This window comes from Carassius auratus, chromosome 32 (genome assembly GCF_003368295.1).
Source record: "Carassius auratus strain Wakin chromosome 32, ASM336829v1, whole genome shotgun sequence".
NCBI lineage: Eukaryota > Metazoa > Chordata > Actinopteri > Cypriniformes > Cyprinidae > Carassius > Carassius auratus.
In genome coordinates this window covers 28,516,168-28,530,006 of record NC_039274.1, presented here as the reverse complement: position 1 = coordinate 28,530,006, position 13,839 = coordinate 28,516,168, and the positions used below count along the sequence as shown (strand labels likewise).

At 34.6% G+C, this 13,839-nt stretch overlaps 1 protein-coding gene across 2 annotated transcripts in view; it reads right to left on the bottom strand.

Annotated features, from left to right (window-relative positions):
• LOC113052010 (cell migration-inducing and hyaluronan-binding protein-like) overlaps positions 1-13,839 on the bottom strand; it is a 112,228-nt gene that overhangs the window by 35,490 nt on the left and 62,899 nt on the right. For both annotated transcript variants that reach the window (XM_026216252.1, XM_026216253.1), the window contains one exon: positions 12,223-12,414. In XM_026216252.1, the coding sequence (XP_026072037.1) occupies positions 12,223-12,414 (192 nt within the window). The remainder of the gene's footprint in view (positions 1-12,222; positions 12,415-13,839) is intronic.

Here is a 13,839-nt window from a genome sequence, read left to right as displayed (position 1 = left end):
ATCAGCAAACTGGCAGTACAGACAAAAAAATAAAAAAAACTGTCACACAATAGCATACGCTTTTACTTTTCTGGTAGAAAATGTGAATAATGTCTTTCTGTGCAAATCAAAAGGCATCTTTGGTGGTTGACAATTTAACAAAATAAAGTAGTAACATTAATTGCATGCGTATAAACATTTTTGGAAAAATTCATTTTTAATCCACCCTGCTCTTTATATTTATCACAGTAGAAAAGTTATTTTTAAATTGTAATAATATTTCACAAAAGTACTATTTTCACTGTATTTTTTATTAAATAAATGTAGCCTTGACCACAAAACTTTAAACATTATAGTGTGGGGTTTTTTTATTACAATTTTTTTTTTACTTTTGTTACATTTCTTATATGCAAAAATCTGATTTCAAATCACATATTTTTTATGTCAGATTTGTATTATTATTATTTTATTTTTTTATGCTGGTCAAACTAAAAACAACTGAACAGATTTAAGTTTAAAATGCATGAACATAAGAAACAGCATAATACTGCATGCTTTAAATGGCAGGCATCACTCATTTTCTTTAGTATTTTATTATTTATGGGGTTTTTTTATGTACTGTATATGGATACATTCCTATAGCTCAAAAGGCTTTAGAAATGTAATGGTTGCAAGCTTGATTATCAAAGAATGCATGAACTGATAAAACTCATTATACTTTAAGTCACTTACAACGCAATTATAAAATATAAAAGTATTATAAGGAATAAATAAAATGTAAATAAGTAAGTAAGTGAATAAATCAGCTGGAGATCTGTCATGTCTTTAATTAATAAAAGACCTTTGGTTTACCAGTATAAACTGGTAAAATAAGGTAAACAAGGCATTAGTGAAAGTTCTAGTAACAATGGAAACAAATGTTATTACAATGTAAGTGGAAGAACTAGATTAAATTCAGTTTAATTCACTTTTGTGCAGCAATTCTTTGATAAATGAAAACTTCTGGCATTTAAAAATAGCTGAGCTATCTATTACACACTGATTTTTAATTAGATCGCTCTACGGTTATGTGTCCTCTCTTAAGTATTTAGTTCCTTTGATATGCAAATGACGGGCAAAGAAAGACATAAAGCACTAGACTTCGTTCCCAGACATTTGTTTTTGATTGTAATAGTAATAGAAAGCTGAATTAATTATTCAGAACATAAGAAAACCATACATTTAACAAGCCACACACAGCCTACTCCAACAGAAAGAGAACATGATGGAGCTGACATTAGAAATAAAGAGGCAGTGTCTGAAAAGAAGAACCTTCTTGCTATTACTTGACAGGAGCAATTACGCTGATGTCCCGCAACTTAATGCAAAGAAAGGGGAAAAGGCTCTTTGGAAAATCTTCAATGAGAAAGCTAAATATTACAGCCAAACTGCTTATTAAATATGAGCAATGCTTGGCACTGACATGCAAAGTAACAGAGCTGGCTAATTCCTGGAATTATGGATGCATGTGGTGGCTTTGGAGACTGAATGTGTTTGAAACAACATGCTTTTCATGCCATATAGGATTATACTGTATATTTTGTTTAGTATAGCAGGAATTTTGGGGGTATTAAAGCATTTTTGTAAGAAATAATACCTGTACAAAGCTCTCTAAATGGCCAAATAAATAATAATAAGAAGATTTTGCTTACTGACATGTTTTGAAAAGGAAGCTGTGGAATGTTTTGGAAAATGTCGAAGCTATTTGTTATTTCAATTGCCTCTACAAATTCTTTGTTCCATTCGAGGTCTGTGGAATATTATGTGGAATATAATAATCTAAAAAAAAAAAAAAAAAAAAAACACACACATTCCATTGCTTAACACTTGTATTAAGAAATAAATTGGGATAGTAGCATTTACTTTAGAGATGTTTGGAGATCAACACACATAATCCCTTGGGGTCGTATTACAGGAACATTCTAAATTAGAATCTTTTTAGTAACCATGGCAAGTTCAATTAAAATCTCATTTAGAATATTGAAGTTATCAGATCTTATGACATGGCACGCTTTTGTAATATGACCATTAGTAACCAAATGTCTAAGGCTCAACAATGCTATTAAGCTAACATTTGTTTTGCAGGTGTCAAATTATCATCAAAAGCTTCAGAAATGACTTTTATCATCAAAAGCTTCCAGTCATTTTGACTTTTCTTTTTCCCAGAAAATCTATTAATATAATTGCACTGAACTTACTGGCTTTGCTCAAACAGGTTTTATTGTTTAATTTAATTATTTATTAATTTTTTAACCTTTGGGGGATTTCCCCCCGATACACTTGTGGGGTTCCCAGTCTTTTCAACTTGTTTTCTTTCAATTAGCACAGGTTTTATACAGTATTTCCCTTTTTTGGAACTTACTGATCATATGCCTCTTTGATTTGAGGTTTTGCACCACAGTTTTTGAGCAAGCATTGGAAAAAAATTTGTCTAAAACTGAGGTGCATAAGCTCAGATCAATCAGGACTCTTACAAATCAGTTTTTAAAAGGACTACAAAACATATGCCAACTGAAAGAAAACATGCTGACAAAAAGATTGAATCCAAGATTTAGTAATGTTATAGCATAAGGAGACATTTTTACAAGATATTTTTAGAAGGCCGATCATCTCTGACTGGGAAAACCAAATTAGGATTTTCAGCACAGCAAAAGGGTTAAAGGTGAGCCTTTTCTGAGTTCAGAGGAAGTTATCAAAATCAAAACAGCATCATAAAATGATTAGATTATAGACAATGTGGAAACTTCACATACTTTGTACATACATCTGTAATGACTTTCAGAGTCATTGTGAAAGTGTAGCTTGATTCTATCTGGTTTAATTTTTCGTCTGGCATGCATCAGTAAAAAAATAAAACAGAAAAAAAAATGCAGATTGTTTGAGGTAGAGATGAGGACTGGAATGATGGGATCTGTCAGCAGTCTTGAATCACTGCACAAATAATAAGGACATATTTTTAAAAGAATGCGAAAGTACTTTGTGTGCAGAACAGTTGTGAACACAGAACAGTTTGTGGTTAGTATGAGCAGGTAATGGGAGACTTGCTCATACTATTATGATTATGAATTCTGAAATATGATGAATTCAAATCCTACTTCTTGTGGAAATGTAATGCAGCAAAAGATAATCATTTTTTGTCTTGTTGTCCAGTAAAAAAATATGTAAAGATATTTAAACAACATCAAATTAATTGAGAAGCAAACTTGCATGCGACTTGTTTTTAGAGAACATATTTTGTTTTTTGAAGTTTATTTTTCCTACCTTGTTTGCAGATGCAAAAATTATATTTGATAACAAGAACTGAATCTTGAATTTATCTCGGATTGTGTCAATATTTCTTTCCCCGTGACATCTTTTCCTGTTTAAAAGCATAGTTCCCCCCAAAATTTAAATGTACTCACCCTCAGGCCAGTGGAAATAGTTAATGCCCTGTTGTCCTCTCATACAAAAATCCATCAACAAATTAGTTTATGAACTGTTAAATGGTTTTCACCTGTAAACAGTGCTTGATCTGTGGATATTTCAGTCTTGATTGAGACAAGATTACTGGAGAATCTTGTATGGAGAATTGTACTGGAGTATCTTGAATGGAAAATGCAATATTAGAGGAGAATAGAGGACTCAATTCTTAAGACATTAACTAATGGACTGGATTGGTGTGGATTACTGTGATGTATTTATCAGCTGTTTGGACTCTCATTCTGACGGCACCCATTCACTGCAGAAGATCCACTGGTGAGCAAGTGATGCATTGCTACATTTCTCCAAATCTGTTCTAAATAAGATGATTTACATTTAACATTTATGCATTTTGCAGACGCTTTTGTCCAAAGCGACTTACAGTGCATTCAGGCTAACATTTTTTACCTAACAAGTGCTCCCTGGGAATCGAACCCACAACCTTGTGCTGCTAACACAATGCTCTGCCACTTGAGCCACAGGAACACTATGTGTAAACACAGAGATCAAGAGTACAATCTAAAATCGCAGCAAATACGTGAGACTGCAAATACAGCCGATTCATGTCAATATGCTTCATCTAAATCCCTTATGAAATCCACAACTGTCTCGATTAAACCCAACTGCATCAGCAAACAGAAATGTACGCGTTAAATGCACTCATTCAGATTTAAATAAGCCACTTTCTACAAATATCAAACTGAAAACAGTTAGTTTAAAAAACATCTCGTCTAAGTTTGTACACACTACTGCTGGATGGATTCGTTTCTACAGACTTCACAATGAGCAGAGCGCACCACAGTTATCAAAACAATGGATTTACCATGGTACATATGAATTAACCCATGTATGCATATATATATATATATATATATATGGATGTTATATTCATAACAGGCCTAGTCTATCACAATAAAGGCATTTTCTGAGGAATCTGGTTGAAGACAGACTTTTAATGCACCATAGCATTAAAGCCTATTAAGTCTATTAACACTAATAAATATTTTTAAGAAATCACGAATCGAGCTGATTAAGGCATTTGGACATGCCTTTATGTCTTAGAATAATAATAATAATAAAAAACCTTCATATGGACTTATCTAAAATTAATTGGTTTTATTTAATTCAAAATATATTACTTATGACATTCTGAATAAAAATCACACCAATAAAAGCCATTTTTAAGATTCAGATCTACATCCATCGTTCAGATTTACAGTGAACCTGAGAAGCAGCATTTTCAGCCGTTGTTTCAAAATAATACTTCAATACCAGCGGTGAGTGAGCCATAGGTGACTGTGTCAGGGGAAAAACTCCCCGGATGGCAGGTTTGATGAGCAAGAAACCTTAGGAGGAGCCAAGACTCTCGTTCAGAAACAAGAGAGTGAATCCTGCGCTCACTGTTTCTCTGCTGTTACAGAGAGAAGGTTTTCTAGCACAAATCTCTGTCTTTGCCACAATAAACGAACTGAAAATCAATGTCAATATTGTGCTGAGAATGATTTAATCTTCCTTGGCATTGATAGTTTTTCAAAACAGCACCGTCATAAAGTGCTCACTGATTTCTCATTCTGCTGTGCTGCAAAGTTATATTAAGGCGTACCCCAAAAGGATTTCTGGAGAATACTCTGTGATGTTAAAATTAGATAGAGTTAGGGCTGCACGATTAATCTAAATAAAATCGAAATTGGGTTACACTTTATTTTAAGCTGTCCTTGTTACAGTGTAATTATACATTTAAGTACTAATATTAATTAACCACATACACTCACTGGCCACTTTATTAGGTACACCTTGCTTGTACTGGGTTGGACACCCTTTTGCCTTCAGAACTGCCTTAATTCTTTGTGGCAGAGATTCAACAAGGTGTTGGAAACATTCCTCAGAGATTTCGGTCCATATTGACATGATCGCATCACGCAGTTGCTGCAGATTTGTCGGATACACATCCATGATGTGAATCTACCGTTCCATCACATCCTAAAGATGCTCTATTGGATTGAGATCTGGTGACTGTGGAGGCCATTTGAGTAAAGTGAACTCATTGTCATGTTCAAGAAACCAGTCTGAGATGATTTGAGCTTTGTGACATGGTGCATTATCCTGCTGGAAGTAGCCATCAGAAGTCATAAAGGGATGGACATAGTCAGAAACAATGCTCAGGTAGGCTATGGTGTTTAAACAAAGCTCAATTTGTTCTAAGGAGAAAGAAAATATTCCAAAGCCCCTTAAATCCCCTTTCTTTCCCATTCTGATGCGTGGTTTGAACTTCAGCAGATCGTCTTCACCACATCTAGATGCCTAAATACACTGAGTTGCTGCCATGTGATTGGCTGATTAGCAATTTGTGTTACCGAGCAATTGAACAGGTGTACCTGTATAAAGTGGCTGGTGAGTGTATACTTACTATGGTTAAGGTTAGGATTAGGGTTTGGTTTAGGGTTGCTTGCATGAAATAATGCATATTTAATTGTTATTACAATAGTAAGTACATGTAGCATGTGTAACAAGGACACCTTAAAATGAAGTGTTACCTGAGATTGTTATATTGCTTAGTGTGATTATTAAAGGTAGTTATTGATTGTGACAAAATAAACATAGCCGTGTTTCAGAGTGACGTGCATCCTGTGGTTTTCAGCCGAAATAAGTTTAAGGATGATTTGACAATGATTTGAAAATGATGATGTTGATTAAGATATTTTTTTTCTGTCAAATTATTTTTATATGTATTTTCTTAATCACTCATTTTTATTTTAGAGTGCAATATTAAAATAGTAATATTTCTTATTTGTTTTGAGTTTCTATTTAGTAATAATTATCATCATTTAATAACTGATTGATTGACTGATTCGATTGATTGATTGATTGACTGATGTTCACATATAAATTCACCAATTTGTTTGGCCAAACTGTAAAGCCTTACAAACAAGCACATCACCTTTTTTAAAATGAAAAACAAATAAAATAACATTGCAATTTTTGTCTAAAAACCATAATTAGATTCTTTCCCTAAACTATGCATCCCTAGACAGAATGTTAAGTGGTCTTCAAAGTGGCATTTCATTTAAAAATCATAAAAATACTCTTAAACGAGGTTAGGTTTTCTTGAGAGATTACACCAAGAATGATAAATAAATAAGTAAAGCAGAGCATCTCAACTGGATCTGCTAAGGTTAACCAAACCCAACAACTTTGTTTAGCCTACAAAAATAAACATCCTTAATCAATGCATTATGCATTAGGTACACCTGTCTTCCTTTATCATCCAATCCATATTCAATTGTTGTCAGCTGCACATTAAACATAGCTTTGTTTGCTTTTCTAAAACCTATATTTTAAAGAAGATCGTTCTTAACCTCACAAAGGAAAAACTGCAGCCTATGGTACTTCGAGATGAAGTTATTAGGGGGAAAACATCTAGAGAATGTGATTGCTATCGTTTTAGCTCTTCCTTTGAGCGTGTTGTGATGCTTAGTGTAGCAAAGTGGAAAAAATGGCACAAAGCCCAGAAACATCTAAGACCAGACCATCCTACTGAAGTGTGCAAATGAATAAGAGGAGCAATTGTTAAAGAAATGAACAAGGCAGCAGTTACAGCCCTGACAGAAGTGCAGAGCTTATTGGATGAAACGAGAGAAACTATCCCGACATCACCAGTCGTTCCAACACTTCAAAAGTGATTCTCTTTGAGAGCAGCTAGAAAGAAGTGACTTCTGGGAGAGGCTAACATTAAGTCTAACCTGAAGTTTGTTAGATGACATCTGACAAAACCGGCAATCTTTAGCAGTCTGATGGCACTAAATCTGAGCAGTGTGGTCTGAAAGTGAAATACTATATTTAGTGCAAACCAAACCGCCCACAAAACCCCAGTCTGAACCAACCAGTATGATGGTCAGCAACCCGGAGAAATGTATTCAGGGCAAAATCAACCTCCAGCAGCACAATGACCTCAAGCACAGCAAAAACTATGGCTCGGATTTAAAACATCCACTGGAGCTGCCTACAGTTACAAACTAAATCTGTCATACTCTGAGAAGCATATGTTTTGTTTTTCTTTAAAAGAAAGCAATGCTTTTATTCAGCAAGGATGCATTAAATTGATCAAAAGTGACATTTAAACACTATTTCTGTTCTATCCATCAAAGAATCCAGAGAAAAAAAATGTATCCCAGTTTTTTATAATAATTATATGTTTCTTGAGCAGCAAATCAGCATATTAGAATGAAGGATCATATGACATTTAGAAAACAGTTATTATAATATTAACAACATTAATGTTTTCCTGTATTATTGATCAAATAAATGCAGTTTTAGTGAGACTTCTTTCGAATACGTCTTTCTTACACCAAATATTAGTGCAGATAGCACACAAAATATTGAGAAAACAGCCTATTTATTATTAAATATTAAACTATTTTATTAACTCTTGCGGGTATTGAATGAATAATGTTTTATTCTCAATTTCAATCATTTAACCAACCATTACGTTTTTTTTTGTAGTAAATATTTAAATATATATATATTTTTATAAACAACATTTGTGCCATATTCTTGATTAACACAAAACCCATACTTTTGTTTGTTTTTGTTTTGCATTTCCCTTTTTAGACAAAATTTATGGGAGGAGAGTATTTAAATGATTAATGCAAGGCGATTTACTAATGTTTGCCATAGACAGATCACTGGTATTTGCGCCATTATTTAACACCCAAATAAAGCATGTCTTAACTCATTTAGTTTGTGTTGTTAGTAGATTACACATACCTGATTATCACTGGCTCTGCTTGTTTGCATCTGTTCAGTAATTTGTGCAATGTCAGTAGATCACCCGCTCTTTCCAATCCCATCCATTTAAAAATGGCATTGTGATCTCACACTAATTTGTCCTGCTGAATAAATCTAACCCTTTTTTATGTTAATCAACTTTGTGCCGATTGAGCATCACTTGTATTGTAACTGTGATATGAATTTAAATGCACCACTTTGTACTATCCTCATTGCAATGCATTCTGGAATTGTAGTCTCTACAAAGATTCCACCAAAAATCACCATAAAGAAGCTACCTAATGGTGCTGTCTATGCAGCATATGAAGCATGTCTAAGATGCATTAAAATGTTGGCTACGTAGGCGGCTCAAGAGATTTTAAAACAGAGCCTATTAAACAACTTGACATAAGTTTAGTATCCTGGAAAGGCCCAGCTAGACTTCACAGGCTTCAGTTGGCTGAATTGGTGGTATGACTTGCTGAAATTGTTGTGTTCATGTTTCGCGTGTAAAATCACAGTATTTTTCACACAATTAACTTATCTGTATACCACTGTTTTCACTGTCATAAAAATGGGCTGATGACTTCCTTGTTCTATAAAGTCCCTCCTTCAGAAATACGTAACGAGTTCTGATTGGGCCAGCGGTTCCTGTGTTGTGATTCGACAGCAGCTGAGCGAACGCTGCCCTCCTGGAAACGCGATTGGGCTAGTTTTGGACTAGTTTTGAGAAGCAAGTGGGCAGGATTTGTTTTGAAAACATGGCAATCCTGATCTGAACGCACGTGCTGGATATGTACTAATAGTCACAGAACGCCTTTACTGACGAGTTACAGAAGCTGTTGAACGCTCCAACTTAAATGATAAAATACACTTACAGGTTGTGGTCCATAAACAACACCTTCTCCAGATAAAGAAGGAACTGCTCCATCTTTCAGGAATAAACTTTGAACGAATCCAGCATTAAACTGATTGAGATTGAGGAAGTTGGCCTCAGCTAAATGTGCTGCACATAGTTTTACACATGGATTATAATTTTCGGGAACCGAGTTAAACATAAATTGTAACCATTAATCTACAAGTACAGCGTCCCTGTGAAGGCCAAACAAAGATGATTGGACTCAGAGATGAAAATAACAGCGTTTCAACGACATGGCGACAAACACACTCTACAAACGCAGCTCTTCCTCTTCTTAGTGCGAGTGCAACAAGACCACGCCCCCTTTTTCTGTATTCATGTGGGCGGAGGTTAGTCAAAAAACTGTTCTAGTGACGTCATTAATGAAGGAACTAGAGGGCTGTAGTCCAAACGGGTCGTTCGATGTAGGCGAATTCTGTTAAATAAAATATCTCGCTTGGCACTGAACTTTGAGCTTTAGAATTTTCCAGATATTATTTATACTCTAACAACAACATTACACACTAACTAAAGTTTGAAACATGGGATCACGAAGAACAGGACCTTTAAACTGAAAGAAGATAAACACAGGTCAGCTTTAAACATCAGAACGAAAAGTCAGATACACACACACTTCAGCCTCAAAGTTCTCCAGAACAGTCATCTTCACTTTCCTGAATCTGATGTAAGACATTCTGAACCCCGAGAGGACGAGGATGAAGGGATTTTTACAAGGCGTTTATTTGAAATCAGAACACATTTGTGCCTGTGAGGAGGGGTTTTTCTAAATGCCGTAACTCAACATTTTCTCTGATGCAAAATTTCATCTTATGCCTCCAATCACCTAGTTTTGAACTAACATGATGAAATCCTGTTGACAGCACTGAAGTGTCACAGACAAAGTCGGCAATCAGCTAGCTGTTATTTCAGCCACACTTCCAGCTTCCCTGTTTCTGTGCATTTATGTGAGTGCTGAGTAAGACTAATATTAAACGGACTGTTTTTGATTGTCCACTTGCATTATCAGCACACGTTTTTCCTGTTTAACACTGTAAAGCTGCTTTGACACAATCTGTATTGTATAAAGCGCTGCATAAATAAAGGTGACTTTACCAATCAACAATGTGTATATTATATTGTGTAGGTAATTGTAATTATTTTACTCATTGAAATCAGTAAATAGTTTGTAACTGTGCATTAAAATATGCAAAAAGTTTGCTCACTACATAGATTTTAACAAAACATGTTACTTTTCCACACAAATGTACTACCTAGATCAGGGTTATTCAAATCTTGCCCAGGAGGGATAGTGCACTGCTTAGTTTAGCTCCAACTAATAAAAAATCCCTTCATCCTCGTCCTCCCGGGGTTCGGGAATGTCTTGCATCAGATTCAGGAAAGCACATTGCACTCAAAAGTGAAGATGACTTTGAGGCTGAAGTGTGTGTGTGTGTATGTGACTTTTCGTTCTGATGTTTAAAGCTGACCTGTGTTTATCTTCTTTCAGTTTAATTATATTCAGGTATTTCCAGAAAACTAAACTTTTGCCAAGTTGTTTAATAGGCTCTGTTTCAAAATCTCTTGAGCCGCCTACGTAGCCAACATTTTAATGCATCTGAGACATGCTTCATATGCTGCATAGACGGCACCATTAGGTAACTTCTTTATATAGATTTTTTGTGGAATCTTTGTAGAGACTACAATTCCAGAATGCATTGCAATGAGGATAGTACAAAGTGGTGCATTTAAATTCATATCACAGTTACAATATGCTCAATCGGCACAAAGTTGATTAACATAAAAAAAGGGTTTGGAAAATGGGATTGGAAAGAGCGGGTGATCTACTGACATTGCACAAATTACTGAACAGATGCAAACAAGCAGAGCCAATGATAATCAGGTATGTGTAATCTACTAACAACACAAACTTAATGGCTTTATTTGGGTGTTAAATAATGGTGCAAATACCAGTGATCTGTCTATGGCAAACATTAGTAAATCGCCTTGCATTAATGATGAACTGCCTTTAACGATCATTTTGCATTATTGACACACTGTTTTCCAAATGAATGTTGTTCAGTGCTTTGACGCAATGTATTTTGTTTAAAGCACTATATAAATAAAGGTGATTGATTGATTGATTAATCATTTAAATACTCTCCTCCCATAAATTTTGTCTAAAAAAGGAAATGCAAAAACAAAAACAAACAAAAGTATGAGTTTTGCGTTAATCAAGAATATGGCACAAATGTGGTTTATAAAATCTGAAATATTTCTTTAATATTTAGTACAAAAAAAAAAAAAACAATGCGGAGTTAAATGATTGAAATTGAGAATAAAACATTATTCATTCAATACCAGCAAGAGTTAATAATATAGTTTAATATTTAATAATAAATAGGCTATTTTCTCAAGATTTTGTGTGCTATCGGCATTTATATTTGGTGTAAGAAAGACGTGTTCGAAAGAAGTCTCACTAAAACTGCATTTATTTGATCAATAATACAGGAAAAACATTAATGTTGTGAAATATTATAAGAACTGTTTTCTAAATGTCATTTATTTCTGTGACGTAAAGCTGATATTTCGGCATCATTACTCCAGTCTTCAGTGTCACGTGATCCTTCAGAAATTTACATCTCACTTACATCTACATCTCTAACTTTTTCTAAGATGTCTGAGTTTTTATCTCACACTTCGGACCTTTTCTTAGAATTCTGAGTTTACATCTCATATTCTTTAGTTTATATCTTTATGTCTAATAATTTTGAAATATAAACAGAATTGCCAGAAAAATAAAAAAAGTTGCAATTACTTTTTTCATCCAGTGGCGAAACAATCTTCCATAATAAGAGAAAAGCAAATGCTATTTCCTTTTCCTTATAAGTTTACTTTATTTGTTTAACAGTTCGGTCTAATAATTTAGCATTAATACGGTTTAACAGTCACCGTAAACTAATGGAGTCTGATTTATGGGCCTTGGCAATATATTGGTTGACAACTAAAAGTGGCTGGCGCATCAGTCACCCAAATTTCATCATTGCTTTACACCTTTAATGCAGAGTTTCAGAGCTATAACTGACCTTCCACCTTGATCTGGTTCTTCGTGCAGGAAGGACAAGGCAAGACGCTGAACTCCTCAGCCTGGTGCATTGAGTAGTCTGTGCTTGCCACCACGATCCTGTCGCCAGATGTCCAACCCTTTGGTTCATCCGCCAGCTCCAGAATACTACAGTTAGACAAAGTGTCTATGGAGATGGAGGCCTGTGGACGCACTGTTGAAGGACACAACACACGTTTAGCATGCACATATGGTCAATAACTGTCATGATCTATAGAAAGATTTATATGCGTTGTTAGTCTAATCTGATCTGAGATCCATTAAAGATGCACGAAACACATATGTGCATGAGCTGCATTTAATCTTATATTTTATACATGACCAGTCAAAAGTTGACAGAAATGTTTCTCCTGAGCCAAGATCGTATGATCTCATTTGTAATTAAATGATTGATAGATGACCCTTTAAAAACAAAACTGACTCATAAATCAAATCCAGATAGAGACATTTAACGAAAGATAAGTCATTGTGAGACACAAGGTTACATGATGACACTGCCATATTTTACATGGCAACATTAATGAGAATGTTATTCTTACATTTATGCATTTGGCAGGTGCTTTCATCCAAAGCATCTTGCAGTTCATTCTAGCAACATATTTCATATGTGTTTCCTGGGAATTAAACTAAAGGAATCGTCCTGGGAATTCCTTGTTATGCATGAGAAAATACATTAAATAAGTTCATATAATGGCCACAATCTGTCAAGAATTCTTGAAAACATCTTTAAAAGCAAAGACAACCAGATGAAGAATTTACTTGTAATCAGACAGAGAAAAAAACCAAGCTACGTGGCAGCATGTTAGCAATTATACAAATGGCATATTATCAACTAGACTGAGTTGAATTTACAGAACGAGAGTGGTTTGGATTAATGCAAACCCATTTCAACCAATAAACAAAATGTTCTGATCCATTTTGGGAAAATAAAACACTGAGACATGTGACTGAAAAATACTTTGGGCATTTTTGTGACCTCTGAGTTCTCTTAAAATGATTGAAAGGAGAAGCACAAAATGTGTCACTTATGGGATTTGGACCTGCAATCTCTGAGTGCAGTTTAACTTGATTGACGATAAAATGTCAGTTTTGGTGCACTCATGCACTCCAGATTATGTTTAGTGGAATAAAATCAATGTGAAAAATGACAAAGTAGAGTGGGAAGTATATTTCTGAAGCTTTCCCCTCCATTTTTTTTGTCTAAACATAGGCTGCAAAGTACACACTTTATTCAACAAGTGTAAGAGCCCAAGTTGACTGAAAACAGCTGACATTTAGCAGAAATTGTCTGTAAAGGCTTCAGAGTTGTTGAGTTGGAAGTAAAGGTGGTTTTTTACCAAATTCTCATTAATTTTGACAGAAATTACTTCTGAAATTCAACATCAACGTCTTAAAGTAACAGAAACTCATCCATATGCCATGCCATCTTACAGTGAGCATTAAATATTATGCATACACCATATTGTTTGTGAAATCTGACATGTTAAAGCAAAAGAAGGACAATTAATGTGACAATAATGTTGGACAGGACTTCAATCAATCAAGAATTGATTGGATTGTAAAATAAATATTGTGTTCG